At 55.6% G+C, this 27,725-nt stretch overlaps 2 protein-coding genes across 18 annotated transcripts; both read left to right on the forward strand.

The window, feature by feature from the left end:
- Nucleotides 1–632: 632 nt before the first annotated feature.
- Nucleotides 633–7,412, forward strand: LOC140627324 (uncharacterized). 3 transcript variants are annotated; one of them, XM_072815502.1, is made up of 3 exons: nt 633–769; nt 5,266–5,338; nt 5,500–7,412. In XM_072815502.1, the coding sequence occupies exon 3, from the start codon at nt 5,520–5,522 to the stop codon at nt 6,942–6,944; it is 1,425 nt and encodes a 474-aa protein (XP_072671603.1). In that variant the 5' UTR covers nt 633–769; nt 5,266–5,338; nt 5,500–5,519; the 3' UTR covers nt 6,945–7,412. The 3 variants fall into 3 exon arrangements, with proteins under 3 accessions (XP_072671603.1, XP_072671602.1, XP_072671604.1); XM_072815501.1 differs by lacking the exon at nt 633–769 and adding an exon at nt 1,868–1,979; XM_072815503.1 differs by lacking the exon at nt 633–769 and adding an exon at nt 1,873–2,031.
- LOC140627325 (melanoma-associated antigen 8-like) lies at nt 680–18,297 on the forward strand. 15 transcript variants are annotated; one of them, XM_072815512.1, is made up of 3 exons: nt 680–703; nt 16,426–16,500; nt 16,681–18,297. In XM_072815512.1, exon 3 carries the CDS (start codon nt 16,701–16,703, stop codon nt 17,784–17,786), a length of 1,086 nt encoding a protein of 361 aa, XP_072671613.1. In that variant the 5' UTR covers nt 680–703; nt 16,426–16,500; nt 16,681–16,700; the 3' UTR covers nt 17,787–18,297. The 15 variants fall into 15 exon arrangements, with proteins under 15 accessions (XP_072671613.1, XP_072671612.1, XP_072671616.1 ...); XM_072815511.1 differs by lacking the exon at nt 680–703 and adding an exon at nt 11,004–11,028; XM_072815515.1 differs by lacking the exon at nt 680–703 and adding an exon at nt 11,429–11,521 and having other exon boundaries at nt 16,426–16,519.
- The last annotated feature ends 9,428 nt before the right edge of the window (nt 18,298–27,725 follow it).

Here is a 27,725-nt window from a genome sequence, read left to right on the forward strand (position 1 = left end):
GTATTAGAGAGTTCAGAGGCCTGATGTAAGAAGCAGGGCCTCCCTTAGGTGGGCAGAGAGGGGACCCCAGGTGCTGGGACACGTGGTGAGATGATGCAGAGGGATGACTGAGGGACACTAGAATAGAGTCAGTCCGGGAAGATCCAAGTGGGTTGGGGTGGGGGGTGGAGGGTGGGAACACACAGCAAGTCCAGACTTCTGTAATTGGTCCTCTGAGGGACTAAGGGCCTGGGATAAACACCAGGCCTCCCCCCCTGAGGTGGGCAGAATGGCCCCCAGTTCCTGATGGGATTCATTGTGAGGATGCAGAGGGATGACAGAGGGACTCTGGAGTTCAGAATAGTCAGTCCGAGAAGGTCCACATGCATTGGGGTGTGGGTGTGGGGTGAGAACACAGGGTAAGCCCAGACTTCCCCATCCCAGTCTCTGAGGGATTAAGGGCCAGGGGTAAAGAGCAGTGCTCCCCCTCAGGTGGACAGAGTGACTCCCAGGTCATGAGAGGCTACATGGTGAGGATTCAGAGGGATGATGGAGGGGCCATGAACCCCAGGCCAGAGTCAGTCCCGGAAGGTTCCTGGGGGTGGGAGTGCTGTGGGGGTGCTGGGATCACGTGAGGAGTCCAACTTCCACCTCTGATGTCTAAAGGACTAAGGGCGTCCTATAAGGAGCAGCTCTCTGGTCCTCAGAGAAGCTGCCCCAGAAGGTAATGAGAGTCAAGGGATGGACCCTGAGGGGGACAGAGGGGACCCGGCGGATGTCAGGGCCCACGGTGAGCCCGGGGAAGGCCGCGGAGGAGCGGGATGGGGCCGGATGGTGGCGGCGGGTGCGGCAGGCCTGGCACATCCGGGTACCCGAGAGCCTGGGGCCTGGTGTGGCGGGAGCAGACACTGAGGGAGGTGGAGGGAGGGTCCAAGGGCTAAGGGGAGGCGAGGGATGGACCCTGAGGGAGGACAGAGGGGACCCGGCGGAGGTCAGGGCCCACGGTGCGCCCGGGAAGGCTGTGGGGGAGTGGGATGGGGCCAGATGGTGGCAGCGGGTGTGGCAGGCCTGGCACATCCGGGAACCCGAGAGCCTGAGGCCTGGTGTGGCGGGAGCAGACGCTGAGGGGGGAGGGGAGGGTCCAGGGGCTAAGGGGAGGCGAGGGATGGACCCTGAGGGGGACAGAGGGGACCCAGCGGAGGTCAGGGCCCACGGTGAGCCCGGGAAGGCCGCGGAGGAGCGGGATGGGGCCGGATGGAGGCGGCGGGTGCGGCAGGCCTGGCACATCCGGGAACCCGAGAGCCTGAGGCCTGGTGTGGCGGGAGCAGACGCTGAGGGCGGAGGGGAGGGTCCCGGGGCTAAGGGGAGGCGAGGGATGGACCCTGAGGGGGACAGAGGGGACCCGGCGGAGGTCAGGGCCCACGGTGAGCCCGGGAAGGCTGCGGAGGAGCGGGATGGGGCCGGATGGAGGCGGCGGGTGCGGCAGGCCTGGCACATCCGGGTACCCGAGAGCCTGGGGCCTGGTGTGGCGGGAGCAGACGCTGAGGGCTGAGGGGAGGGTCCCGGGGCTAAGGGGAGGCGAGGGATGGACCCTGAGGGGGACAGAAGGGACCCGGCGGAGGGTCTCCTGTGATGGGAGCATGCCCCCCAATCCCGGGCCGACTGGAGATCTTCCGTTGTGCAGGTGCCAGTCAGACTTTCCCGTCTGGGTCCCTAAGAGACTGGGGTTCCTTGGCGTCAGGAGCGGGGCCTAGACGGTGGGCAGAGGGGGGTGGGGGGACCCAGGCGCCGCAGGGATTTCCGGTGAGCATGGGGAGGAGGGGCGGGATGCGGAACCCTAGACTCCAGGGGGTCAGTCCCCGGAAGGTGGGGGGGGGGTTGGTGTGGCATCAAACACGTGATGAGGGCCCAATTCCGCATCCGGGTCTCTGAGAGACTTGGCACTAGGAGCGGCTCTTAGGTGCTCAGAGTCCACGGCTGAGGAGCTAAGGGGAGGCAAGGTACAAACCCCGAGGGAGGACAGAGTGGACCCGGAGGAGGGCAGGGCCCACGGTCAGCCCGGGAAGGCCGCGGAGGAGCGGGACGGGGCCGGATGGTGGCGGCGGGTGCGGCAGGCCTGGCACATCCGGGTACCCGAGAGCGTGGGGCCTGGTGTGGCGGGAGCAGACGCTGAGGGGGGCGGAGGGAGGGTCCAGGGGCTAAGGGGAGGCGAGGGACGGACCCTAAGGGGGACAGAGGGGACCCGGCGGAGGTCAGGGCCCAGGTCAGCCCGGGAAGGCCGCAGAGGAGCGGGACGGGGCCAGATGGTGGCGGCGGGTGCGGCAGGCCTGGCACATCCAGGTACCCGAGAGCGTGGGGCTTGGTGTGGCGGGAGCAGACGCTGAGGGAGGTGGAGGGAGGGTCCAGGGGCTAAGGGGACCGAGGGATGGACCATTGACAGGGTCCCCAGGGCTGTGAGGCCCCCGTGGGGATGGGTACCTGCTCTCACGTGGGAGTATGGGTGCTCAGACTTCCACATCCGGGCCTCCCGAGACACTGGGGACCCTCACGTCAGGAGCAGGGCCTAGGACACGTGGGCAGAGGGGAGGGCCCCGGGTGCTGCTGGGAATCCCCGTGAGGATGCGGAGGAGCCCCGGGGGACCCCGCACCCCAACCCAGAGTTGGTCCCGGGAAGGTCGTGGGTGGGGTTGGGAACACGTGGTGAGGCCCCACTTCCGAATCCGGGCTCTGAGAGACCAGCAGGCTGGTGTTCAGAGCAGGGCCTCCCTGAGGGGGCAGACGGTGGGCCCAGGTCCTGCTGGGTTCCTGGCGAGGATGTCCATGGAGGACGGACGGACCCTGCACCCCAGCCCAGAGTCAGTCCCGGGAGGCAGGCCGAGTGCGGGACGGGGCCACGCTGCGTGTCTGTGTGCATATCCCGACCGGCGCATCCGGGTCCCCGAAGCTCTGCCCGCCCCTCGTGTCCGTGTCTGGGAGCCGATGGGCCAGCAGACAGTGGAGCCAGGCAGAGGCCCAGGCATGCAGGGAGCCCCGCCAGCAAGGGGGAAAGAAGGGCCCAGGGAGCCTGTCCCCCGCCCCCCAGCTCAGCCCCCTCTGTGAGCCCTGGGAAGTCCCCAGGCTGGGTCATGGTCCTGATGGAAAGATGGTCACTCCCTGTCCCCGGTGGGGTCTGGGAGGAGGGGAGGGCCTGGGTGTGAGCGCCCTGGACTCCGGTAGTCTGCCCGAGGGGCCCAGGGTCAGCTAGGGCTGGAGGCGAGGATCCCCGAGGGACTGAGACCTCCGAGGGAGTGGGTTCCCAGGGAGCCCCGAGCACCACGGCCCTGCCCCTGCTTCAGCCTCGGGAGGCTGCCGGGGGTTGGACCAGTCCCGAGCTGCGCGGACGCTTATGTGACAGGGCCTCCCACACCTGTGGCGGTTGGGCTGGAGCACTGCCTCCAGGGTGTGGGCGGCGGTGGGGTCGGGTGGAGTGGGGGGCAATGGCCCACGTGTGGCTGGCGGCCAAGGCCAGGACCATAGGGGCACTGCAGCCCTAGGGACACACACTAGACTGGGTCCTGGGGGCCCAGTGACCACCTGGGGCATGCTCTGGTTTGCCAGCCAAGTCTCCTAGAGCCTGGGGGCTTGGTGGAAGGAGCAGGCTGGGGGCCAGCCCGGGGCCTGGTGGGATTAAAGGTGAGGACCAGAGGGAGGACTGATGGACCCTGGGCCCTAGCACGTGCAGTCCAGGGAGGCCGGAGGCCCCCATGCAGGATGAGCCCATGCTACGGTCCTGATGTCCACACCTGGGTGTTAGGGCCTGAGGGCTTGTGCTTCAAAGGAGCAGGGCCTTGGGGGTGGTTGGGGTGAGGGTGTGTGTGGAGGACACACGACCTGGGGGGAGTCAGAGTGAGGACCTTGGGGACACCCTGGCTCGCCCCACCCGGCCCGTGAGCAAGGAAGCCAGAGCAACAGAGTGGGTCCCTGCCCCGTGGGCTGCCCATGGAGGATGGGAGAGCGCTGGCGCTCAGTGGCATGCTCACTTGTCCCTGAGGCGGGTGGGCGGCAGGAAAGTGGGCTGACATGGTGAAGGTGAGGTCTTGGTGTGAGGGGCACATGTCCTCTATGGGAGGTTGGGGGCCTGGAGGAAGAGCAGGCCCTGGCAGGATAATGCTGAGGACCCACCCGGGAGCCTGAGGGCATTCGCGCCCCAGGCAGAGGGGCCGGAATCCAGGCCTGCCCTTCCTGATCTTGCTGGGGGACTGGGTGTTGGGGGTGGGGTTGTGGCTGTGACCAGCCTAGACAGAGACACAGGACAGGACAGGGACACAGGATACGACAAGGTATCTCCGCTTGCTCCTCTCCAAGTTCTCAGAGAGTTGAGGACCCCAATGGGAGAGGTCCCGTCAGGGCTTGGAAGGAAGCCCACCTGGGGAATGATACCCAGGAGACCCAGGTGCCTGCCAACAATCAGCGTGGGCCCTCCCCCCCCACCTACCCCTCATTGAAGGGGTGAGGGGCTCCCAAGCCAGCCCTCAGGCCCAGGAGGGAATGGCCCAGAAATCTGGGTGCTCTCCCTGGTAGCCCTGGGAAGGGAACCCGGGGTGGGGCCTCTCCCATGGAGCCCCTTCTCTTCTCCAGATCTCTGGGCTCAGGGAAGGGAGGGCCTGGGCCTGAGGGTCTGGACTCAGGTCAGCAGAGAAGGCGGGTGCCCTGACATGGCCCTGGTCCTGGCCCTGCTGGGGGTCAAGGTGAGAAATGAGGGGATGCCTCCCACAGCAGAATCCCTAGGGCTCAGGCCGCCCTTACCGCTTTTGTGGGCCATGGGGAGAGGCGGGACGGGTGAGCCGACTGATTTCTCTGGACTTTGGCTGGTGGCAGGTCGTGTCAGGGGGCCTTGCAAGGAAGGTGCAAGGAGGGTGGCCTCAGGGGTAGCCGGAGAGTCTTCCCAGGGTTACATGGGGTTCTAGGTGAAGAGTAAGAGGTGCCCCCTCCCAGCCCAGATGGAAGCCAGAGCTGGCCCATCCCTTGTGCATGATCCAGGATGAGTCCTGGAGACTTTGGCACGTGTGGCCACAGCTGGGCCCCTGGCTTCCCTCTGTAGAGTCTCGGGGCCCTGTGGTCTTGCAGGGACACTTTGGCCTGAAAGGGACAGGGTCAGGAAAGTCCCTTGAGAGGCCAAGGAGGAGACCACCCCACCTGGACTGCAAGGGACCTCCCAGAGTGCGAGCCAGCCCTCCTGTCCACACTGGGGCCCAGAGATGGGCTGGCAGTCTGCACCCTGAGGCACCTCCTCCTTCCCTCCTGCAGGGACTTCAAGAACTGGCAGCGGGGTCCCTCAGGACACAGAGCTGAGGAGGCGTGGCCAGAGCCACTTGTGCAGGTGAGGTGCACGCTCTCTCCGAGCCTGGTGTCAGGGGCTCTCCCAGCCCAACAGAAGGGAGCCCTCTCCAGGGAGCCCAGCACGGCCCCCTGTCAGCCCTGGCACCTTGGGGTGTCTTAGCCGGGCTGCCCCCTGACAGGCCTTCCCTCCTGTCTCCTCAGGTCAGCCAGAATCTGACACCATGTCCCTAGGGAAGAGCAATGAGCTTTGGGAGCTGGGAGACGACCCGGAAGAGGCCCAGGGCCTGCTGAATGCCCTGCAGTCCACAGCTGAGGAGGAGGAGGAGGGGCAGGTTCCATCTCCCTGGTCTCTTCCCTCTCTGTCCTCTTCATCCCCTTCCTTATCCTTATATGGCCTCCTTGGCCCCACAGAAGAGGGGTCTGCTACTGAGGGGTCCCCGAGTCCTCCCCAGAGCTCTCAGAGTGCCAACTCCTCCCCCAGTGGCAGGGCAGCCAGGGGCCTTGGCCAGCCCCACCCTACCGGCCCCAACAGCCCAGGGCAGGTGGGCTCAAGTGGAGGTGAAGGGCAGGAAGATGTTGTCTCCTCCCCCTATGATGGGGCAGCCATTGGCCTTGGCCAGCCCAAGCCTGCTGGCTCCTACACACCAGGGGAGGTGGTCCCAAGGGGAAGTGAAGGGCAGGAAGATGCTGACCCGTACCCCTGTGGTGGGGCAGCCAGTGGCCTTGGCCAACCGCAGCCTGCTGACCCCTACAGCCCAGGGGAGGTGGTCACAAGGGGAAGTGAAGGGCAGGAAGATGCTGACCCGTACCCCTGTGGTGGGGCAGCCAGTGGCCTTGGCCAGCCCCAGCCTGCTGACCTCTACAGCTCAGGGGAGGTGGTCACAAGGGGAAGTGAAGGGCAGGAAGATGCTGACCCGTACCCCTGTGGTGGGGCATCCGGTGGCCTTGGCCAGGCCCAGCCTGCTGGTCCCTATAGCCCAGAGGAGGTGGGGTCATCCCCACCTGAACAGCAGGAAGATGAGCAGCCCGAGGGCAGTTTCCACATGAAGACAGCTGAGCTGGTGATGTTCCTGCTCCTCAAGTATCGCACCAAACAGCCCATCAGCAAGGCACAGATGCTGGAGGTCATCACCCCAGAATTCCAGGACGACTTCCCCATCATCTTGAGCCAAGCGTCCCGCTGCTTGCGGCTGGTCCTTGGCCTAGACGTGATAGAAGTGGATCCCAGCGAGCACTGCTATCACCTCAACATCATCCTGGGCCTCACCTGGGATGGGATGGTGAGCGGTCAGGGGGGCCTGCCCAAGACCAGCCTCCTGGGGCTGGTCCTAGGGTTGATCGTCCTGGAGGACGACTGTGCCCCCGAAGAGGAGGTGTGGGAGGCACTAAGGGTCATGGAGGTATACGATGGCCAGGAGCACATCATCTATGGGGAGCCCAGAGACCTCCTCACCAATGTCTGGGTGCAGGAAGGCTACCTGGAGTGCCGGCTGGTGGCGGGCAGCGACCCTGTCCGCTACGAGTTCCTGTGGGGGCCCAGGGCCCATGTGGAAACCAGCAAGTTTCAGGTCATGGACTACGCGTTCCAAGTCAGTAGCAGCCTGGTGGTTTCCTCCCTGGCCCTGTGTGAACAGATTCTGAGATAAGGAAGAGGGGGCCACAGCCCTAGAGGCGGCCAGGCCCCTTCCGAGCTTTTGTGGGGCCGGCATGAAGGGAGGCCTTAGGGTGCTTCGTCCCGGTGTTGTCCTGTTGGGTGAGTAAAGAGAAAGTCCTGGGCGTTAGAGCCAGGGCAGGTTGGGGGAGAGCATGGCCAAGAGCCTCTCTGGGGGCCTGGGTTCTGCAATCACCCTGAAATACAGAGCTTAGTGTCCTTGAGGAAGCTCTCTAATTTTTGTTCCTTGGGATACAAGGTTTCCTCAGCCCAGTGTATGAGTGACACACACCCCTTTGCGTTCGTACTTCCCAGTTCAAGAGTTAACAGTTTTGTCATGTCCTGTAAAGAAGTTGGGAGACCTTCTCTCTTTCTTTGGGTTGTGGATGAAATCACAGAGCATTGGCGTTGGAATCTGTTGGAAAGGGCAAAAGTGGAGCAGGCAAGAGCCAGAGTGTGCAAATAGGAAAATAAACCTTGTTCACTTTAGCTTCTTTCCCGTACCGTGTGTCATTTTTCCACAGTAACGTGATGTGCGCTCGTGCATTCACTTGGTTTTTCGGGAACGTGAGAGAAGGGTACTGAGGCCAGGGGAGCTCTGCTTGCGGCTCCCTCATGGCCACACAGCGGCTGAGCTCTGCTCCCTGCAAGGCCCTGTGTGTGAGCAGTGAGGACACGAGGACCCCGGGGCCACGCAGCCTTTGGGGACTGTGTCTAGCGGCCGCTGTCCTGCAAAAAGGCGGGGAGGGGTGCCCTGAGACCTGGGCCAGCCTGCCAGCCCCAAGTGGCAGAAGGATGAGGGGGTGGGGTGGCTCCTGGGCCAGGCTCTGCAGGGGCCAAGGCCCCCGTGGCTGGAGTTCTCTCGTCACAGTACTCCTTGTGTGCAGCTGATGACCGTGATGTTGAGGGGTGACACGCCCGTACATGGAGACAGGGTGCCGTAGGGGTGGGAGCAAAGTCTAACATGGTCAATTGCTCTGAGAATTTCCTTCTGGATCATGGACAAACCAGAGAGAGTTATGTCTTCCAGGGGCAGGAGAGGAAGCTGTCCTGCACTCTGGTCCCAGGGCAGTGGAACACAGTGCACAGACTAGGTAGGTGTTTTATATGCATCCTGTGCAAGGATTTCCGGGGGAACACAGTCCTATATTCCTTGAAGTGGAGCCCCGAAGACTCTCGACTGACTCTTGTTCCTGACCATGGATAGTCAGAACCCACGGCATCAAAAAGACATTTAATTTGGTTATCTTGGGTGTCACTGGGAGAGCTGTACGTCAGCAAGGTCTAGGTTTGGGTGGGGAGAATTGAAGGAAAGCAGTGGTTTGGGTGTAAGAGCAGCCGGGAGGGAGGGAAGGAGTCGGTCTTTGACTCGAACTGTAGGCTTGTCGCACCTCTGTGTTGTATCCAGCTGGGACAACTCCCCGCACCCAAGATCCACACATAGCCTCCTATAGCCCACATACAGCCCCTGATTTAGAAAATGGATTGAGTTTCATATTTGAAGCACCCTCTCTGGCCGATTAGCTGTTCCAGGTCAGGTTGAGCTGCAGGTACTCTAACTCTGGCCGGGCTAACAAAACCTATCCCAGAGGAGAGTGCGGGAGGCCCCGGGGTCAGGACAGCATTCAACATAGCTGCCATTCATCCAGGTTCCAATATATGCCAGGCGCTGTGCAAGGTGCTTCCCGTCCCCAAAACACACATTGCTGTCGTCCGACAGGGTGGGGCGGCTCCAAATCACGTACTTCACCAGTGACAACCCCGAGGCTCTCAGGGTTGGTCCTTTTCCCAGCATCACATGGCTGGTGAGTGACGAGGCAGAGACTAGAACCCTGGTGTGAAGCCATGTCGAGTCCACGCTGTCCTCTCCCTGCCCAGCATGTGGCCAGCCTTCTGACTCCTACATCCGGAGTGAGGACAGCGTGGTGTCTCCCAGGTGACAAAAGGAAGGTTGCCGTGTCGATGCTTCTGAGACCTGGGTTACGGAAGGCAGGTGACAATGAGAATCAAACAGGATTTGGGTCGTGTCTGTGGGCTCGTTAACCTAGAGTTCTTCTGTCTGAGCCTCCGTGGTCTTCGGGAACTGGCTGCCCAGGTGCTGGCAATGTTTCCAGACTTAGCACTTTCCCGAATGACAGCGCCTTCCCCTGGTTTTCCCCTCGTGTTCTTCTGTCTACCTCTTGGACCTGGCCCGCTAATGAGTCATCACTGGTCCGTGTAGAACAGGTAGGAATCACCTTCTCTCCCCCAACACAGAACCTTACTCTGTAGTAGCCTCTGGCCATTAAATGCATAAAGCGAATCGTCCCCGCTGAGATTACAGAATCATTTGAAAACTAGACGTGGTCCTGTATTTGGAAGTATTTGGAAGTAGGTGTCACACAAGAGATGCTTGAAAAAGTTCAAAGAATTCCAAGGCAAATGTGACCTCAGAAACTCCTCCCAGCGATAAAGTCAGTTGTCATAACAAATCATGTAGTCGCGTTTGGTTGAGCACCTACTGTGTAATGATAGTGTCCCTGGCTCAGGAGGCCTCCCGGGGCTTTTGAGGTCGTGGCGTAGCAGGGGCGCGAGTCACGTGCTGTGGCATGATGGCTGGCCTGTGTCACCAGGACTGGCCCAAGGTGCACGTGTTTGCGGGGTGGGTGGGCATCCTATGGAGATGGCGCCTTTTCTTATTCAACTGGTGAGGAAGGGTGGGTTCCAGGGCAGGAGAAGGCGCATGCATGGGCTGGGGAATCTCCTGATAGACGTTTCCTAGGAAGGAAGCACCGTGGATCATCCTGTTGAGAGCATCCCCACCTCCAAGATGGTGTTTGGACCTGGGAAGAGACGTCCATGGTGATACCCTCAATATTAGTTTCCCTTGGAATTCTCGCGTATGTGAGCAATTGGAGAACTGTGAGTTTTATCCATGAAGGTGGAAGGCCCAGGCAGGGGGTACGCTTCACATTCTGTGTCAGTGAATGACCTATGGCAACTTGATTCACATATGCATATCTATATGTATGTATGTATATATGTAATTTTTAAGGAAACATGGAAAAATTCCTCTGATAGGTGGATTTCTGGTTGAGTACAGGCATATATATGCCATTTTGGGTTACTTTTTTTTTTTATCATTTTGGGTTACTTTTAATACTCTGCTCCTGACATCCGTGTTAAGGCTGGGCATAGGTCCACCAGTATTCAATATTTACTTCCTCTAACCTTGCATCAGGCAGCTGGAAGCTCTGCAGTAACTAAAAGTACTCATGAAAAACAGAGCAAGGACAACTTTGGGTCCAGGAGGTAGCTTTCCATGAATCTGTCCTAACGCCCTTTACCTAAGTGGAAAATGTCCATGATGCAGGGAGGACAGAGGGGACCTCACAGGGGTCAGGCCCCAGGGTCAGCCCAAAAGACCCCAGGGCTGCATGGGGACAAGGTCAAGTGTGACTTCTGCATCCAGGTCCCAGAGAGCCTGTGGGCCTGGTGGCAGGAGCAGATGTTCAGGCAGGAGAGGTGAGGGTCCTGCGGGTATCAGGAGAGAAGGCAAGGGATGAACCCGGAGGGAGGACAGAGGGAACCCCAGCAGAAGGCCATCAGCGATGTCAGGCCTGCAGGGCCCCTGTGCTGGGAGGGGGAACCGCAGGGAGGGGGCAGCACAGCCAGATTTCCACATCCAGGTTTCCCGAGAGACTGACGGCCCTTGGATTCAGAAGCAGGGTGTCCCTCAGGTGGACAGAGCGTGGAACCAGTTCCTCCTGGTGAGGATATGGAGGGATGATGGAGGGACTCGGGACTTCAGAAACGTCAGCCCGGGAAGGCCGCGCAGGAGTGGGATGGGGCCAGATGGAGGCGGCAGGTGCGGCAGGCCTGGCACATCCGGGTACCCGAGAGCCTGAGGCCTGGTGTGGCGGGAGCAGACGCTGAGGGTGGAGGGAGGGTCCCGGGGCTAGGGGGACTGAGGGATGGACCCTGAGGGAGACAGAGGGGACCCGGCAGAGGGCAGGTCCCACGGTGAGCCCGGGAAGGCCGTGCAGGAGTGGGATGGGGCCAGATGGAGGCGACAGGTGCAGCAGGCCTGGCACATCCAGGTACCCGGGAGACTGGGGCCTGGTGTGGCGGGAGCAACGCTGAGGGGGGAGGGAGGGTCCCGGGCTAAGGTGACTGAGGGATGGACCCTGAGCAGGACAGAGAGGACTCAGCAGGTCTGCAGGGATGGGAGCCCTCCAACCCCAGGCCCACTGGAATCTTCCGTTGTGCAGGTGCCAGTCAGACTTTCCCACCTGGGTCCCTAAGAAACTGGGGTTCCTTGGCGTCAGGAGCGGGGCCTGAACGGTGGGCAGAGGGGGGCGGGGGGAGGGCCCCAGGCGCCGCAGGGATTTCCCGTGAGCATGGGGAGGAGGGGCGGGATGCGGAACCCTGGACTCCAGGGGGGGTCAGTCCCCGGAAGGTGGGGGGGGGGTTAATGTGGCATCAAACACGTGATGAGGGCCCAATTCCGCATCCGGGTCTCTTTGAGACTTGGCACTAGGAGCGGCTCTTAGGTGCTCAGAGTCCCCGGCTGAGGAGCTAAGGGGAGGCAAGGTACAAACCCCGAGGGAGGACAGAGGGCACCCGGCGGAGGGCAGGGCCCACGGTCAGCCCGGGAAGGCCGCGGGGGAGCGGGATGGGGCCGGATGGTGGCGGCGGGTGCGGCAGGCCTGGCACATCCGGGTACCCGAGAGCGTGGGGCCTGGTGTGGCGGGAGCAGACGCTGAGGGTGCTGGAGGGAGGGTCCCGGGGCTAAGGGGAGGCGAGGGATGGACCCTGAGGGGGACAGAGGGGACCCGGCGGAGGTCAGGGCCCACGGTGAGCCCGGGAAGGCCGCGGGGGAGCGGGACGGGGCCGGATGGTGGCGGCGGGTGCGGCAGGCCTGGCACATCCGGGTACCTGAGAGCCTGAGGCCTGGAGTGGCAGGAGCAGACGCTGAGGGGGGAGGGGAGGGTCCAGGGGCTAAGGGGAGGCGAGGGATGGACCCTGAGGGAGGACAGAGGGGACCTGGCGGAGGTCAGGGCCCACGGTGAGCCCGGGAAGGCCGCGGGGGAGCAGGATGAGGCCAGATGGTGGCGGTGGGTGCGGCAGGCCTGGGACATTCGGGTACCCGAGAGCCTGGGGCCTGGTGTGGCGGGAGCAGACGCTGAGGGGGGAGGGGAGGGTCCCGGGGCTAAGGGGAGGCGAGGGATGGATCCTGAGGACAGAGGGGACCCGGCGGAGGGTCCAGGGATGGCAGCCCCTGCCACCTTGGGCTGACTGAAGGTCTTCCATTGGGCAGGTGCCGGACAACCAGACTTTCCTGTCTGAGTCCATAAGAGACTGGGGTTCCTTGGCGTCAGGAGCGGGGTCTGGACGGTGGGCAGAGGGGGGTGGGGGGACCCAGGCGCCGCAGGGATTTCCGGTGAGCATGGGGAGGAGGGGCGGGATACGGAACCCTAGACTCCAGGGGGACAGTCCCCGGAAGGTGGGGGGCGGGGGGTTGATGGGGCATCAACACGTGATGAGGGCCCAATTCCGCATCCGGGTTTCTGAGAGACTTAGCGTTAAGAGCGGCTCTTAGGTGCTCAGAGTCCACGGCTGAGGAGCTAAGGGGAGGCAAGGTACGAACCCCGAGGGAGGACAGAGGGGACCCGGCGGAGGTCAGGGCCCACGGTGAGCCCGGGAAGGCCGCGGAGGAGCGGGACGGGGCCAGATGGTGGCGGCGGGTGCGGCAGGCCTGGCACATCCGGGTACCCGAGAGCGTGGGGCCTGGTGTGGCGGGAGCAGACGCTGAGGGGGGTGGAGGGAGGGTCCAGAGGCTAAGGGGAGGCGAAGGATGCATTCTAAGGGGGACAGAAGGGACCCGGCGGAGGGTCTCCTGTGATGGGAGCATGCCCCCCAATCCCGGGCCGACTGGAGATCTTCTGTTGTGCAGGTGCCAGTCAGACTTTCCCGTCTGGGTCCCTAAGAGACTGGGGGTTCCTTGGCGTCAGGAACGGGGGCCTGGGGCAGAGGGGGGCGGGGGGACCCAGGCTCCGCTGGGATTTCCGGTGAGCATGGGGAGGAGGGGCGGGATGCGGAACCCTAGACTCCAGGGGGTCAGTCCCCGGAAGGTGAGGGGGGGGTGATGGGGTATCAAACACGTGATGAGGGCCCAAAACCACATCCGGGTCTCTGAGAGACTTGGCACTAGGAGCGGCTCTTAGGTGCTCAGAGTCCCCGGCTGAGGAGCTAAGGGGAGGCGAGGTACGAACCCCGAGGGAGGACAGAGGGGACCTGGCGGAGGGCAGGGCCCACGGTCAGCCCGGGAAGGCCGCGGGGGAGCGGGATGGGGCCGGATGGTGGCGGCGGGTGCGGCAGGCCTGGCACATCCGGGTACCCGAGAGCCTGGGGCCTGGTGTGGCGGGAGCAGACGCTGAGGGGAGGGTCCCGGGGCTAAGGGGAGGCGAGGGATGGACCCTGAGGGGGACAGAGGGGACCCGGCGGAGGGCAAGGCCCAAGGTGAGCCCGGAAAGGCCGCGGGGGAGCGGGATGGGGCCGGATGGTGGCGGCGGGTGAGGCAGGCCTGGGACATCCGGGTACCCGAGAGCCTGAGGCCTGGTGTGGCGGGAGCAGTCGCTGAGGGGGGCGGAGGGAGGGTCCAGGGGCTAAGGGGAAGGGAGGGAGGGACCTTTTGGGTCAGAGGGAACCCTTGGAGAGTCTCAAGGTTTGTGAGGCCCTTCGCGGGGGGGCGGGGGGACCGGGACCCGCCCTTGGGTGGGCAGCCCGGCGGCAGCATGACCAGTCTTCCACATCCGGGCCTCCCGAGACACGGGGCTCCTGGCGTCAGGAGCAGGGCCTAGGACACGTGGACAGAGGGGAGGGCCCCGGGTGCTGCTGGGAATCCCCGTGAGGATGCGGAAGAGGCGCGGGGGACCCCGCACCCCAGCCCAGAGTTGGTCCCGGGAAGGTCGTGGGTGGGGTTGGGAACACGTGGTGAGGCCCCACTTCCGCATCCGGGCTCTGAGAGACCAGGGGGCTGGTGTTCAGAGCAGGGCCTCCCTGAGGGGGCAGAGGGTGGGCCAGGTCCTGCTGGGTTCCTGGCGAGGATGTCCATGGAGGACGGACGGACCCCGCACCCCAGCCCAGAGTCAGTCCCGGGAGGCAGGCCGAGTGCGGGACGGGGCCACACCACGTGTCTGTGTGCATATCCCGACCGGGACCAGTACTGGAGACTTTGGCACGTGTGGCGCATCCGGGTCCCCGAAGGTCTGCCGCCCCTCGTGTCCGTGTCTGGGAGCCGATGGGCCAGCAGATAGTGGAGCCAGGCAGAGGCCCAGGCATGCAGGGAGCCCCGCCAGCAGGGGTGGGGAAGAAGGGCCCAGGGAGCCTGTCCCCCGCCCCCCAGCTCATCCCCTCTGTGAGCCCTGGGAAGCCCCCCGGGCTGGGTCGCCGTCCTGATGGAAAGACGGTCACTCCCTGTCCCCGGTGGGGTCCGGGCGGAGGGGAGGACCTGGGTGTTAGCGGCCCGGCCTCGGGATGGCTGCCCAAGGTGCCTGGGGTCTGCTAGGGCTGGAGGCGAGGACCCCTGGGGGACTGAGTCCCCCCGAGGGTGTCCGTCCCCAGGGAGCCCCCAGCACCACGGCCCTGCCCCTGCTTCAGCCTCGGGAGGCTGCCGGGGGCGGGGGTGGACAAGTCCCGAGCTGCCTGGTGCGACAGGGCCTCCCACACTGTGGCCATTGAGCTGGAGCACTGCCTCCAGGGTGTGGGCGGGTGGGGTCGGGTCGGGTGGGGTGGGAGGCAATGGCCCACATGTGGCTGGCGGCCAAGTCCAGGACCACAGGGTACTGCAGCCCTAGGGACACACACTAGACTGGGTCCTGGGGGTCCCCGGGGCCCGATGATCACCTGGGGCATGCCCTGGCTTGCCAGCCAGGTCTCCTAGAGCCTGGGGGCTTGGTGGAAGGAGCAGGCTGGGGGCCAGCCCAGGGCCTGGTGTGATTGAAGGTGAGGACCAGAGGGAGGACTGATGGACCCTGGGCCCTAGCACGTGCAGTCCAGGGAGGCAGGAGGCAGGAGGCCCTGTTGTAGGATAAGCCCATGCTGCCGTCCTGATGTCCACCTGTGGGTGTTAGAGCCTGAGGGCTTGTGCTTCAAAGGAGCAGGGCCTAAAAAAAAAAAAAGGAACAGGGCCTCCAAGGTGCTTGGTGAGGGTGTGTGTGGAGGGCACGCAGCCTGCGGGGAGTCAGTGTGAGGACCTTGGGGACACCCTGGCTTGCCCCACCTGGCCCGAGAGCAAAGAAGCCAGTGCAACAGAGTGGGTCCCTGCCCCATGGGCAGCCCATGGAGGATGGGAGAGCACTGGCCCTCAGTGGCATGCTGTCCCTGGGGCGGGTGGGCGACAGGAAGGTGGGCTGACCTGGGGAGGGTGAGGTCTTGGTGTGAGGGGCACGTGTCCTCTATGGGAGGTTGGGGGCCTGGAGAAAGAGCAGGCCCTGGCAGGATAATGCTGAGGACCCTCCCGGGAGCCTGAGGGCATTCGCGCCCCAGGCAGAGGGGCCGGAATCCAGGCCTGCCCTTCCTGATCTTGCTGGGGGACTTGGGGGCGGGGGGTTATGCGGCTGTGACCCACCTGGATGGGGACACGGGACACAACAGGGTACCTCCTCCTGCTCCTCTCCCAGTTCTCAGGGAGGTGAGGACCCCACTGGGAGAGGTCCCAGTCAGGGCTTGGGAGGAGGCTCACCTGGGGGATAGATACCCAAGAGTCCTAGGGCCTGCCAAGATTCAGCCCGCCCACCCTATATTGAAGGAGTGAGTGGCTCCCAAGCCAGCCCTCAGGCCCAGGAGGGGATGTCCCAGAAATCTGGGTGCCCCTCCCTGGCAGCACTGGGAATGGAACTTGGGGCGGGGCCTGTGCCATGGAGCCCCTTCTCTTCTCCAGTTCCCTGGGCTCAGGGAGGGGAGGGCCTGGGCCTGAGGGTCTGGACTCAGGTCAGCAGAGGAGGCAGGTGCCCTGCCCTGGCCCTGATCCCGGTCCTGGCAGGGGTCGAGGTGAGAAATGAGGGGAATGAGGGAATGCCTTCCACATCAGGATCCCTAGGGACCAGGCCTCAGGGACAGCTGGGGAGTCTTCCCAGGCCTTGCGTGGGGTACAGGTGAAGAGTGAGAGGCGCCCCATCCCAGCCCAGATGTAAGCCAGAGCTGGCCCATCCCTTGTGCATGATCCAGGACCAGTACTGGAGACTTTGGCACGTGTGGCCACAGCCGGGCCCCTGGCTTCCTTTTGTGGAGTGTCGGGGCCCTGTGGTCTTGCAGGGACACTTTGCCTGAGAGAGACAGGGCCAGGGAAGTCCCTTGAGAGGCAAAGGAGGGGACCCCCGCACCTGGCCTGCTGGGGACCTCCCAGAGTGCGAGCCAGCCCTCCTATCCACACTGGGGCCCAGGGCTGGGCTGGCAGTCTGCACCCTGAGGTGCCTCCTCCTTCCGTCCTGCAGAGACTTCAAGAACTGGCAGCAGAGGCCTCGGTCTGAGGCGGGGGTCCCTCAGGACACAAAGCTGAGGAGGCACAGGTCAGTGCCACTTGTCCAGGTGAGGGGCATGCTCTCTCTGAGCCTGGTGTTAGGGGCTCTCCCAGCCCAACACAGGGGAGCCCTCTGCAGGGGAGCCGGGCACGGCCCCCTGTCAGCCCTGGCACTCGGGGTGTCCTGGCTGGGCTGCCCCCTGACAGGCCTTCCCTCCTGTCTCCTCAGGTCAGCCCGAATCTGACACCATGTCCCTCGGGAAGAGCAATGAGCTTTGGGAGCTGGGAGAAGACCCGGACAAAGCCCAGGGCCTGCTGGATGCCCTGCAGTCCAGGGCTGAGGAGGAGGGGCAGGTTCCATCTCCCTGGTCTCTTCCCTCTCTGTCCTCTTCCTCCCCTTCCTTTTCTTTCTATGGCCTCCTTGGCCCCCCAGAGGAGGGGTCTACTACTGAGGGGTCCCCAAGTCCTCTCCAGAGCTCTCAGAGTGCCATCACCTCCCCCTATGATGGGGCAGCCAGGGGCCTTGGCCAGCCCCAGCCTGCCGGCCCCTATAGCCCAGGGGAGGTGGGCTCAAGTGGAAGTGAAGGGCAGGAAGATGCTGACCCATACCCCTGTGGCTGGGCATCCATTAGCCTTGGCCAGCCCCAGCCTGCTGGCCCCAATGGCCCAGGGATGGTGGGGTCAAACCCACCTGAAGAGCAGGAAGATGAGCAGCCCCAGGGCACTTTTCACGTGAAGACGGCTGCCCTGGTGATGTTCCTGCTCCTCAAGTATCGCACCAAACAGCCCACCAGCAAGGCAGAGATGCTGGAGGTCATCACCCCAGCATTCCAGGACGACTTCCTTATCATCTTGAGCGAAGCGTCCATATGCTTGCGCCTGGTCCTTGGCCTAGACGTGACTGAAGTGGATCCCAGGGAGGACTCCTACGACCTCAACATCGTCCTGGGCCTCACCTGGGATGGGACGCTGAGCGGTCAGGGGGACCTGCCCAAGACCAGCCTCCTGGTGCTGGTCCTGGGGTTGATCGTCCTGGAGGATGACTGTGCCCCCGAGGAGGAGGTGTGGGAGACCCTGGGGGTCATGGGGGTGTATGATGGCCAGGAGCACATCGTCTATGGGGAGCCCAGGGACCTCCTCACCAATGTCTGGGTGCAGGAAGGCTACCTGGAGTGCCGGCTGGTGGCGGGCAGCGACCCTGTCCGCTACGAGTTCCTGTGGGGGCCCAGGGCCTACGAGGAAACCAGCAAGTTGCAGGTCATGGACTACGTGTTCCAAGTCAGTAGCAGCCTCGTGGTTTCCTCCCTGGCCCTGTGTGAACAGATTCTGAGATAAGGAAGAGGGGGCCACAGCCCCAGAGGCGGCCAGGCCCTTTCCAAGCTTGGTGGGGCCGGCATGAAGGAAGGCCTTAGGGTGCTTCCTCCCGGTGTTGTCCTGTTGGGTGTGTAAAGAGAAAGTCCTGGGCGTTAGGGCCAGGGCAGGTTGGGGGAGAGCATGGCCGAGAGCCTCTCTGGGGGCCTGGGCTCTGCAATCACTCTGAAATACAGAGCTTGGTGTCTTTGATGAAGCTCTCTAATGTTTGTTCCTTGGGATACAAGGTTTTCTCAGCCCAGTGTGTGAGTGACATGCACCTCCCCTCCCCCCTTAGCGTTCTTACTTCCCCAGTTCAAGAATTAAGAGTTTTGTCATGTCCTGTAAAGAAGTTGGGAGACCTTCCCTCTTTGTTTGGGTTCTGGATGAAATCACAGGGCATTGGCGTTGGAACCTGTTGGAAAGGGCAAAAGTGGAGCAGGCAACAGCTGGAGTGTGCAAATAGGAAAATAAACCTTGTTCACTTTAGCTTCTTTCCCGTGCCGTGTGTCATTTTTCCAAAGTAACGTGATGTGCAGTCATGCATTCACTTGGTTTTTCGGGAACGTGAGAGAAGGGTCCTGAGGCCAGGGGAACTCTGCTGGCGGCTCCCTCACGGCCACACAGCGGCTGAACTCTGCTCCCTGCAAGGCCCTGTGTGTGAGCAGTGAGGACACGAGGACCCCGGGGCCACGCAGCCTTTGGGGACTGTGTCTAGCGGCCGCTGTCCTGCAAAAAGGCGGGGAGGGGTGCCCTGAGACCTGGGCCAGCCTGCCAGCCCCAAGTGGCAGAAGGATGAGGGGGTGGGGTGGCTCCTGGGCCAGGCTCTGCAGGGGCCAAGGCCCCCGTGGCTGGAGTTCTCTCGTCACAGTACTCCTTGTGTGCAGCTGATGACCGTGATGTTGAGGGGTGACACGCCCGTACATGGAGACAGGGTGCCGTAGGGGTGGGAGCAAAGTCTAACATGGTCAATTGCTCTGAGAATTTCCTTCTGGATCATGGACAAACCAGAGAGAGTTATGTCTTCCAGGGGCAGGAGAGGAAGCTGTCCTGCACTCTGGTCCCAGGGCAGTGGAACACAGTGCACAGACTAGGTAGGTGTTTTATATGCATCCTGTGCAAGGATTTCCGGGGGAACACAGTCCTATATTCCTTGAAGTGGAGCCCCGAAGACTCTCGACTGACTCTTGTTCCTGACCATGGATAGTCAGAACCCACGGCATCAAAAAGACATTTAATTTGGTTATCTTGGGTGTCACTGGGAGAGCTGTACGTCAGCAAGGTCTAGGTTTGGGTGGGGAGAATTGAAGGAAAGCAGTGGTTTGGGTGCAAGGGCAGCCGGGAGGGAGGGAAGGAGTCGGTCTTTGACTCGAACTGTAGGCTTGTCGCACCTCTGTGTTGTATCCAGCTGGGACAACTCCCCGCACCCAAGTTCCACACATAGCCTCCTATAGCCCACATACAGCCCCTGATTTAGAAAATGGATTGAGTTTCATATTTGAAGCACCCTCTCTGGCCGATTAGCTGTTCCAGGTCAGGTTGAGCTGCAGGTACTCTAACTCTGGCCGGGCTAACAAAACCTATCCCAGAGGAGAGCGTGGGAGGCCCCGGGGTCAGGACAGGACAGCATTCAACATAGCTGCCGTTCATCCAGGTTCCAATATATGCCAGGCGCTGCTCAAGGTGCTTCCTGTCCCCAACACACATTCCTGCTGTCCGACGGGGCGGGGCGGCTTGAAACCACCATGTCTGTGGGCTCGTTAACCTAAAGTTCTTCTGTCTGAGCCTCAGAGGTCTTCAGGAACTGGCTGCCCAGGTGCTGGCAATGTTTCCAGACTTAGCACTTTCCCAAATGACAGCGCCTTCCCCTGGTTTTCCCCTCGTGTTCTTCTGTCTACCCCTTGGACCTGGCCCGCTAATGAGTCATCACTGGTCCGTGTAGAACAGGTAGGAATCACCTTCTCTCCCCCGACACAGAACCTTACTCTGTAGTAGCCTCTGGCCATTAAATGCATAAAGCGAATCGTCCCCGCTGAGATTACAGAATCATTTGAAAACTAGACGTGGTCCTGTATTTGGAAGTATTTGGAAGTAGGTGTCACACAAGAGATGCTTGAAAAAGTTCAAAGAATTCCAAGGCAAATGTGACCTCAGAAACTCCTCCCAGCGATAAAGTCAGTTGTCATAACAAATCATATAGTTGCATTTGGTTGAGCACCTACTGTGTAACGATAGTGTCCCTGGCTCAGGAGGCCTCCCGGAGGTTCTGAGGTTGTGGTTTAGCAGGGGCGCGAGTCACGTGCTGTGGCATATCACAGCAGTGGCGTGCAGTCACGTGCTGCTCCGCTGGCCTGTGTCACCAGGACTGGCCCAAGGTGCACATGCTTGCGGGGTGGGTGGGAATCCTGTGGAGATGGTGCCTTTTCTTATTCAACTGGTGAGGAAGGGTGGGCTCCAGTGCAGGAGAAGGCACATGCATGGGCTGGGGAATCTCCTGATAGACCACGTTTCCTCTGCATACTAGCACACTACCAACCCCTTTCTTGCTTCCCTAAATTCTCATCAACCACCCCCCTAACCTAGGTACACATAAGACACACACCATCCTCCTGCCTACCTTTCTCTGTTCTCAGCACAGGACTGGCTATTCTCCCTCCGATTCCCTGCTGCCCCCCACCCTCTGTGTTTTGCACAGGCTCCTCTGCTAACACCAATCTCTGGCTCTACCTTCCCAGACCTGGGTCTGCTTCAAACTTTCTCTGGGCAAGAGTTCTCTCCCTGATCTAGTAGCCTCTCAACACTGTGTAGTTCCCCTCTAACTTTCCACCTGTGCTTCCATATTTTGAAATTATTCTTAAATCATGTTCAAGTATTCTCCATAAGAATGTGGATTTTGGTTCCTTTTGCTTTTACCCGTTGCCTGTGCTCACAACAGAGCACACAGTCCACATGACTGATATTCATATTCCCTAATCTCAACCAGAATCTGTTAAAGCTGTGTAGCTTAATCCTCTTTAAGAACACAGGGAAGGTGGTTTCAATAAAGGTCCTTTATTCAACAGAGAGCAAATAAAAATTTGGATGTGCAGTTAACAGCAACTCTTCTAGTCACATTGTATTCACATTTAAAGGGTGCGTTCAGTTTTGGGCCTGTTATATGTGTGCTTTTCTGGTCACTGTGGTAAGGCTTTGGGTACAAAAAGGCTATAGTTGGCCATACCCACTGTATCTCACAATAAATACTAAAAACAACAGTATACTTCCATTTCTCCACCTTAGCCTTTCCTCTACTGTTGGCATACATTGTACTGTTACATATTTAAAAACTCCACCATACATGGTTGTTAATAGTCAGTTATAAAATAGAAATTCAATAAAAACAAAATAGTATAGTGAATTATCCTTTAAAGACATTTACATAAGTAAGAAAATATATACATTTTACTACCTATGTTAAAACTCCACCATACATTTCTTTTTTTCCCACCATATATTTCTGTTAAAATAGTTATCTCTTAGGGATCCCTGGGTGGCGCAGCGGTTTAGCGCCTGCCTTTGGCCCGGGGCGCGATCCTGGAGACCTGGAATCGAATCCCACGTCAGGCTCCCGGTGCATGGAGCCTGCTTCTCCCTCTGCCTGTGTCTCTGCCTCTCTCTTTCTCTCTCTCTCTCTGCGTGACTATCGTAAATAAATAAAAATTAAAAAAAACTTTAAAATAGTTATCTCTTAAAAACATTTAAATAAATAAGAAAATCATCTTTATGTTTACCCATGAAGTTGAAATTCCTAATGTTTTTCATTCTTTTGTGTTTATCTAGGTTTCTATCTGGTGTCTTACTGTCTGCCTGGAGGACTTTAACAGTTCTTTTAAACATTCTTTAACATTTTTTGTAGTGCATATCTCTTGGTGATTAATTCTTTAAGGTTTTGTATTTTAGAAAAAGTCTGTATTTCACCTTTGTTTTTGTAATACATTTTCACAGCAAATAGAATTCTAAGTTGACAGTTCAATTTTTTAGTACTTTAAATATGTTTTTCCACTCTCCTCTTGCTTTCATTGGTTTCGACAAGAAATATACACTTATGGTTATCTTTGTTCCTCTGTAGTAAAGTGTCTTTTATCTCTAGGCATTTTTAAGATTTTCTCTTTAGTACTAATTTTAAGTAGTTTTGATTATTATGGGCCTTTGTATGGTTTTCTTCAGCTTTTCTGTTCCTGGTACACCTTCAGCTTTAGGAATCTGTGGGTTTATAGTTTTCATCAACTTTGCAGGTTTTTCATTCAAATAATTTTTCTATCTTTCCCTTTCCCTCTCCTTTGGGGTCCAGATGTATGTGCATAGGCCACTTGAAGTTGCTTCACAACTCAGCAATAATCTATTCATTGTTTCCAGCATGGTTTTCTCTGTGTGTGTTTTATTCTGGAAAGTTTTATTGCTATATTATCAAGTTCACTAGTCTTTTCTTCTTACATGTCAAATCTGCATTAATCCAAACCAGTATATTTTTTCTACTCAACATTGTAGCTTTCATATCGCAAAGTTTGTTGTCTTTTTTTTTGTATCTTCCATGTCTGTTTCTCGCATGTTTAACCTTCCTCTTATCTTTTGACCATCCAGAACATAGTTATATATAATACTATTTTAATGTCCTTGTCTACTAATTCTGTTATCCACTTCATTTCTAGGTCAGCTTTAATTTATTTTTTCTTATTGTCGATCTTACTTTCCTGCTTCTTTGAGTGGCTGGTAATTTTTATTATATGTCAGAAATTGTGAATTTTACCTTGTTAAGTACTTGGTATTTTTGTGTTTCTATATAGAAATATTCTTGAGCTTTGTTCTGGGACACAATTAAATTACCTGAAACAGTATTATCCTTTTTGGTCTTGCTTTTAAACTTTGTTAGGTGAGATAAAAGCAGTTTTTAGACTATGGCTAATATTTCCTCACTTCTAAGGCAAAACCATTCTGTGTATTCTGATTCCCATGAATTATGAGGTTTTTCCATTCCAATGGCAGCAACAATAATTCCCAAACCTACATGATATCTAGAGAGTTATATCTGTGGGGCTCTCTTCTCTCTGGAATTTTATCCTGCAAGCTCTAGCCACCTGACATCCCAAGGCTGCCAGCTGCACCTTCTCAACTCAGGGAGATAGCCAGATTGAAAGACTGTAGGACATGTATAAATGTTAATATAGACATACATACAAACTGGGAGTATATACAATAAAATAGCAATGATACTTTCCTCCTGCTTGTGGAAATATAAGCAATTTTTATTCTCTTATTTATGCTTTCTTTTTTTTTAATTTATTTTTTATTGGTGTTCAATTTACTAACATACAGAATAACCCCCAGTGCCCGTCACCCATTCACTCCCACCCCCGCCCTCCTCCCCTTCTACCACCCCTAGTTCATTTCCCAGAGTTAGCAGTCTTTACGTTCTGTCTCCCTTTCTGATATTTCCCACACATTTCTTCTCCCTTCCCTTATATTCCCTTTCACTATTATTTATATTCCCCAAATGAATGAGAACATATAATGTTTGTCCTTCAATATTTCAAACACTTCTAAGACACATAAAAATTACCATTGTAATAACAGAATACTGTAAATATTTAAAAATGTGATTTAGACTACCAAAAATAAGCACTCATCATCTGGATGTTTTGTTGTAATATTCTCCAACCTCTTGCTGGATTCTTCCAGCCCCTACCATACTTGCTGATTACGTAACTATAAAGAAACAAACAAACAAAAAAACTTTAAAATCTAATTAGTAGACTATGTGCAGTCATTTAATTTCTCTCAGACTTTCAAATACAATGCTTCACAGTTAAGGATCTATATAGTTTTTAAATACCATTTCTCCAGAAAAATAAATCACATTTTTTAGAAGTGAAATTATATTTAAGTGATTTTCCCAAAGGCATGGTATCAGATCTAATATTTATGGGCAGGATTGTATATAGACAATAATGACAGAAGGAATTATCACAATTACTTGAATTATTGAGTGTTGTTTATATGTGCCTTGTCAAAGGTTGTTTATATGTCTCTTGTAACAGCCTGTAATAAAATAATTGTTATTTAAACTTTCTCTAGGGGGAGGAGTTAAGATGGTGTGGGGGATACCTTGTTCCTCAAACACAGCTAGATAATTATCAAATCATCCTGAACACCCAGGAAATCAATTGAGGTCTGAGAGAACAAAATTGCAAGTCTACAATTAGAAAAGCAACCATAAAAAAAAAAAAAAAGCAACCATCTTCTGGAAGGTAGGAGGTATAGAGAGTTGATTTGGGGGAGATAATAGCAGTGGGTGATGTGGAGGGGAGGGAGCCCTGCTTATGGAGACTACTACAAAGTGTTATAAACAGTGGAGTGCAAAATCTGAACTTTTGGAAGTCTGCCACCACTGGGATCATGCCTGGCTAAAGGTGCTCGGGTGCGGAAAGAGGGTGGAGACCTGGGAGCAGACAGTGTGGTCTGAGGATCCCCTGGGTTGCAAAAACAGGAGGTGCCAATGTGCTGTATTGCTCCCAGGCATAGGAGCAGGGACTCTGGCTGAGGGCATTGAGCCTGGGTGCTGGTTCCCTGTTCCACTTTCCCATAAACTCTGAACTGCCACGTGGTTGTACAACTGCTTTCTTGGCACGGGTGGCAAATGGCAAAAGTGCCACAAGACCCTCCCCCAGAGGATCAGTGCAGGTCTGCACCTTAAGAGTTCCTAAAATTTGGTGTCTTGAAACCAAGCTAAAACAGCTCAGACACAGGCAAGATGAAGGTAGGGATCTGATGGGAGCTGGGGACAAAAGAAGGGCAATTGATTGCTCTTCTGTGAGGGTTCCCTGAAGAGAAGCAAGTGTGAACTTTCAGCTCCAGGACTAGAGACTATGGCAGGGCCATATTCATCCTACCCATCAGCACTGAAAGCCTTCAGGGAGCAAAACAGCACCACCTGGTGGAGCCTAGAGCTACTTACACCAAGCCTGCCCCCCCTGCATCCTGGAGGCACATTTCCACTGAAACAAGTCAGCCTGAGAATCAGTGTAGCAGGACCCTCCTTCAGAAGACCAGCATAAACACCTCCTAGGCATGAAGTCTACTGATTCATCGAGTGCTATAAAGATTCAGCTACAGGGGAAATAGGATTTAGCTTCCTTTTATTTTATTTTATTTTATTTTATTTTTTAAAATTTTTGCATCCAGCTTCTTTTAACAAGCACACCAAAACACACTCAGAACCTAGTTTGTTTTTTTTTCTGGACAAAATGACAAGATGGAGAAATTCACCCCAAAAGAAAGAATGAGAAGTAGAACTAACAGCCAGGGATTTAATCAATACAGATATAAGTAAGATATCTGAACTAGAATTTAAAACAACAATTATAAGGATACTAGCAGAGCTTGAAAAAAGCATAGAGGACACTAGAGAATCCCTTACTGCAGAGATAAAAGAGGTAAATAGAATCAGGTTGAAATTAAAAATGCTATAACCTAGATGGCACCCAAATGGATCCCATGACAATGAGGACAGACAAATCCCAGGCATGAATCAGTGATATAGAAGATAAAATTATGGAAAAAAAAAAGCTGAAAAGAAGAGAGAATGAGAGGTAATGGGTTACAAAGGTAGACTTAAGGAACTCAGTGACTTATTAAAACATAATAACATTCAGGGGCACCCGGGTGGTTCAGTGGTTGAGCATCTGTCTTTGGCTCAGGTCATGATCCCAGGATCCTGGGATTGAGTCCTTCATCAGGCTCCCTGTAGGGAGCCTGCTTCTTCCCTCAGCCTGTCTCTGCCTCTCTCTCTGTCACTCATGAATAAATAAATAATTTTTTAAAAACATAATAACTTTCATATCATAGGAGTCCCAGAAGATGAAGAATGAGAAAAAAGGGCAAAAGGTTTATTTGAGCAAATTACAAATGAAAACTACCCTAATCTAAAGGACACAGATATCAAAATCCAAGAAACACAGAAAGCTCTCATTAAATTGAGCAAAAGCTGGCCATCACCAAGGCATATCACAGTCAAATTTACAAAATACACAAATTTACAAAATACTCCTTCCTGAAAGGAACAAGGGAAGGAAGTCCTTACTCTACAAAAGAAGACGATCAGATTTGCAGGAGATCTATCAACAGAAATGTAGCAGACCAGAAGAAAGTGGCAGGAAATAGTCAATGTACTGAATGGGGAAAATATGCAGCCAAGAATACTTTACCCAGTTATCTAGTAAGGCTGTCATTCACCATAGGAGAGATAAAGAGTTTCCCAGACAAACAAAAACTAAAGAAGTTCATGATTACTAAACCAGCCCTGTAAAAAAAAAAATATTAAAAGGGACTCTGAGTGGGGGAGAAAAACACAAAAGCAACAGACGAGAAAGTAACAGAGAACATCACCAGAAATACCAACTCTATAGGTAACACAATGACACTAGATTCATAACTTTCAATAATTACTGTGACTGTAAATGGACTAAATGATCCAATCAAAAGACATAGGCTATTAGAATGTGTTAAAAAAAAAAAAAACAAGACTCATCTATCTGCTGCCTACAGCAGACTCACTTTAGACCTAAAGACACCTGCGGATTAAAAGTTAGAGGATGAGAACCATCTACCATGCTAATGGACATCTAAAGAAACCTTCAGTAGCCACAGTTAAATATCAGACAAACTAGGTTTTAAAACAAACACTGTAACAAGAGATTAAGAAGGGATTATATTGTACTTAAGGTGTCTATTCATCAAGAAGATCTAAAAATTATAAATATTTATACCCTCAGTTTGGGAGGACACAAATATATAAATCAATTAATAATAAACAAATAAACTCATTGATAATAATACAATAAGAGTAGGGGAATTTAACATCACATTTATAGCAATGGACAGATCACCTAAGCAAAAAATCAAAAAGGAAACAATGGTTTTAAATGACACACTGGATCAGATGGACCTCAGAGATATATTAAGAACATTTCATTCTAAAGCAGCAGCATACACATTCTTTTCAAGGTCACTTGGAACATTTTCCAGAATATATCACATACTGGGTCACAAATCAGGCCTCAACAAGTACCAAATATTGAGATTGTACCATGCATATTTTCATACCACAACACTATGAAACTTCAACCACCAAAAATTTTGGAAAGATCACAAACACATGGAGGTTAAAGAATATCCTACTAAAGAATGAATACTTAGACAGGAAAATAAAGATGGAATTAAAAAGTACATAGAAGCAAATAAAAATGAAAACAGAATAGTCCAAAACCTTTAAAATGAAGCAAAGGCAGTGCTAAGAGGGAAGTATATTGTGATACAGGCCTACCTCAAGAAACAGAAAATTCTCAAATACACAACCTAGTCTTACACCTAAAGGAGCTAGAAAAGGAACAGCAAATAAAGCCCATGTCCAGCAGAAGAAGGGAAATAATAAAGATTGGAGCATAAATAAGTTATATAGAAACAAAACCCAGTAGAACAGATCAATAAAACTACGAACTGATTCTTCAAAAGAAGTAATGAAATTGATAAAGCCCTGGCCAGACTTATCAAAAAGAACAGAGAAAGGTCCTAAATAAATAAAATTACAAATGAAAGAGGAAAGATCACAAACAACACTACAAAAATAAAAATAATAATAGAATATTATGAAAAATCATATGCCATTCAACTGGGCAACCTGGAAGAAATGGATAAATCCTAGAAACAAATAAACTACCAAAACTGATAGGAAAAAAATTAGAAAATTTGAAAAGACCCATAACCAGCAAAGAAATTGAATCAGTAATCAAAAACCTCCCAACAAACCAAAGTCTGGGGTGGGGGTGGGGGTGGTAAATGGCTTTCCAGAGAAATTCTACCAGACATTTGAAGAAGAGTTAATGCCTATCC

Source organism: Canis lupus, chromosome X (assembly GCF_048164855.1).
Source record: "Canis lupus baileyi chromosome X, mCanLup2.hap1, whole genome shotgun sequence".
NCBI classification, from domain to species: domain Eukaryota; kingdom Metazoa; phylum Chordata; class Mammalia; order Carnivora; family Canidae; genus Canis; species Canis lupus.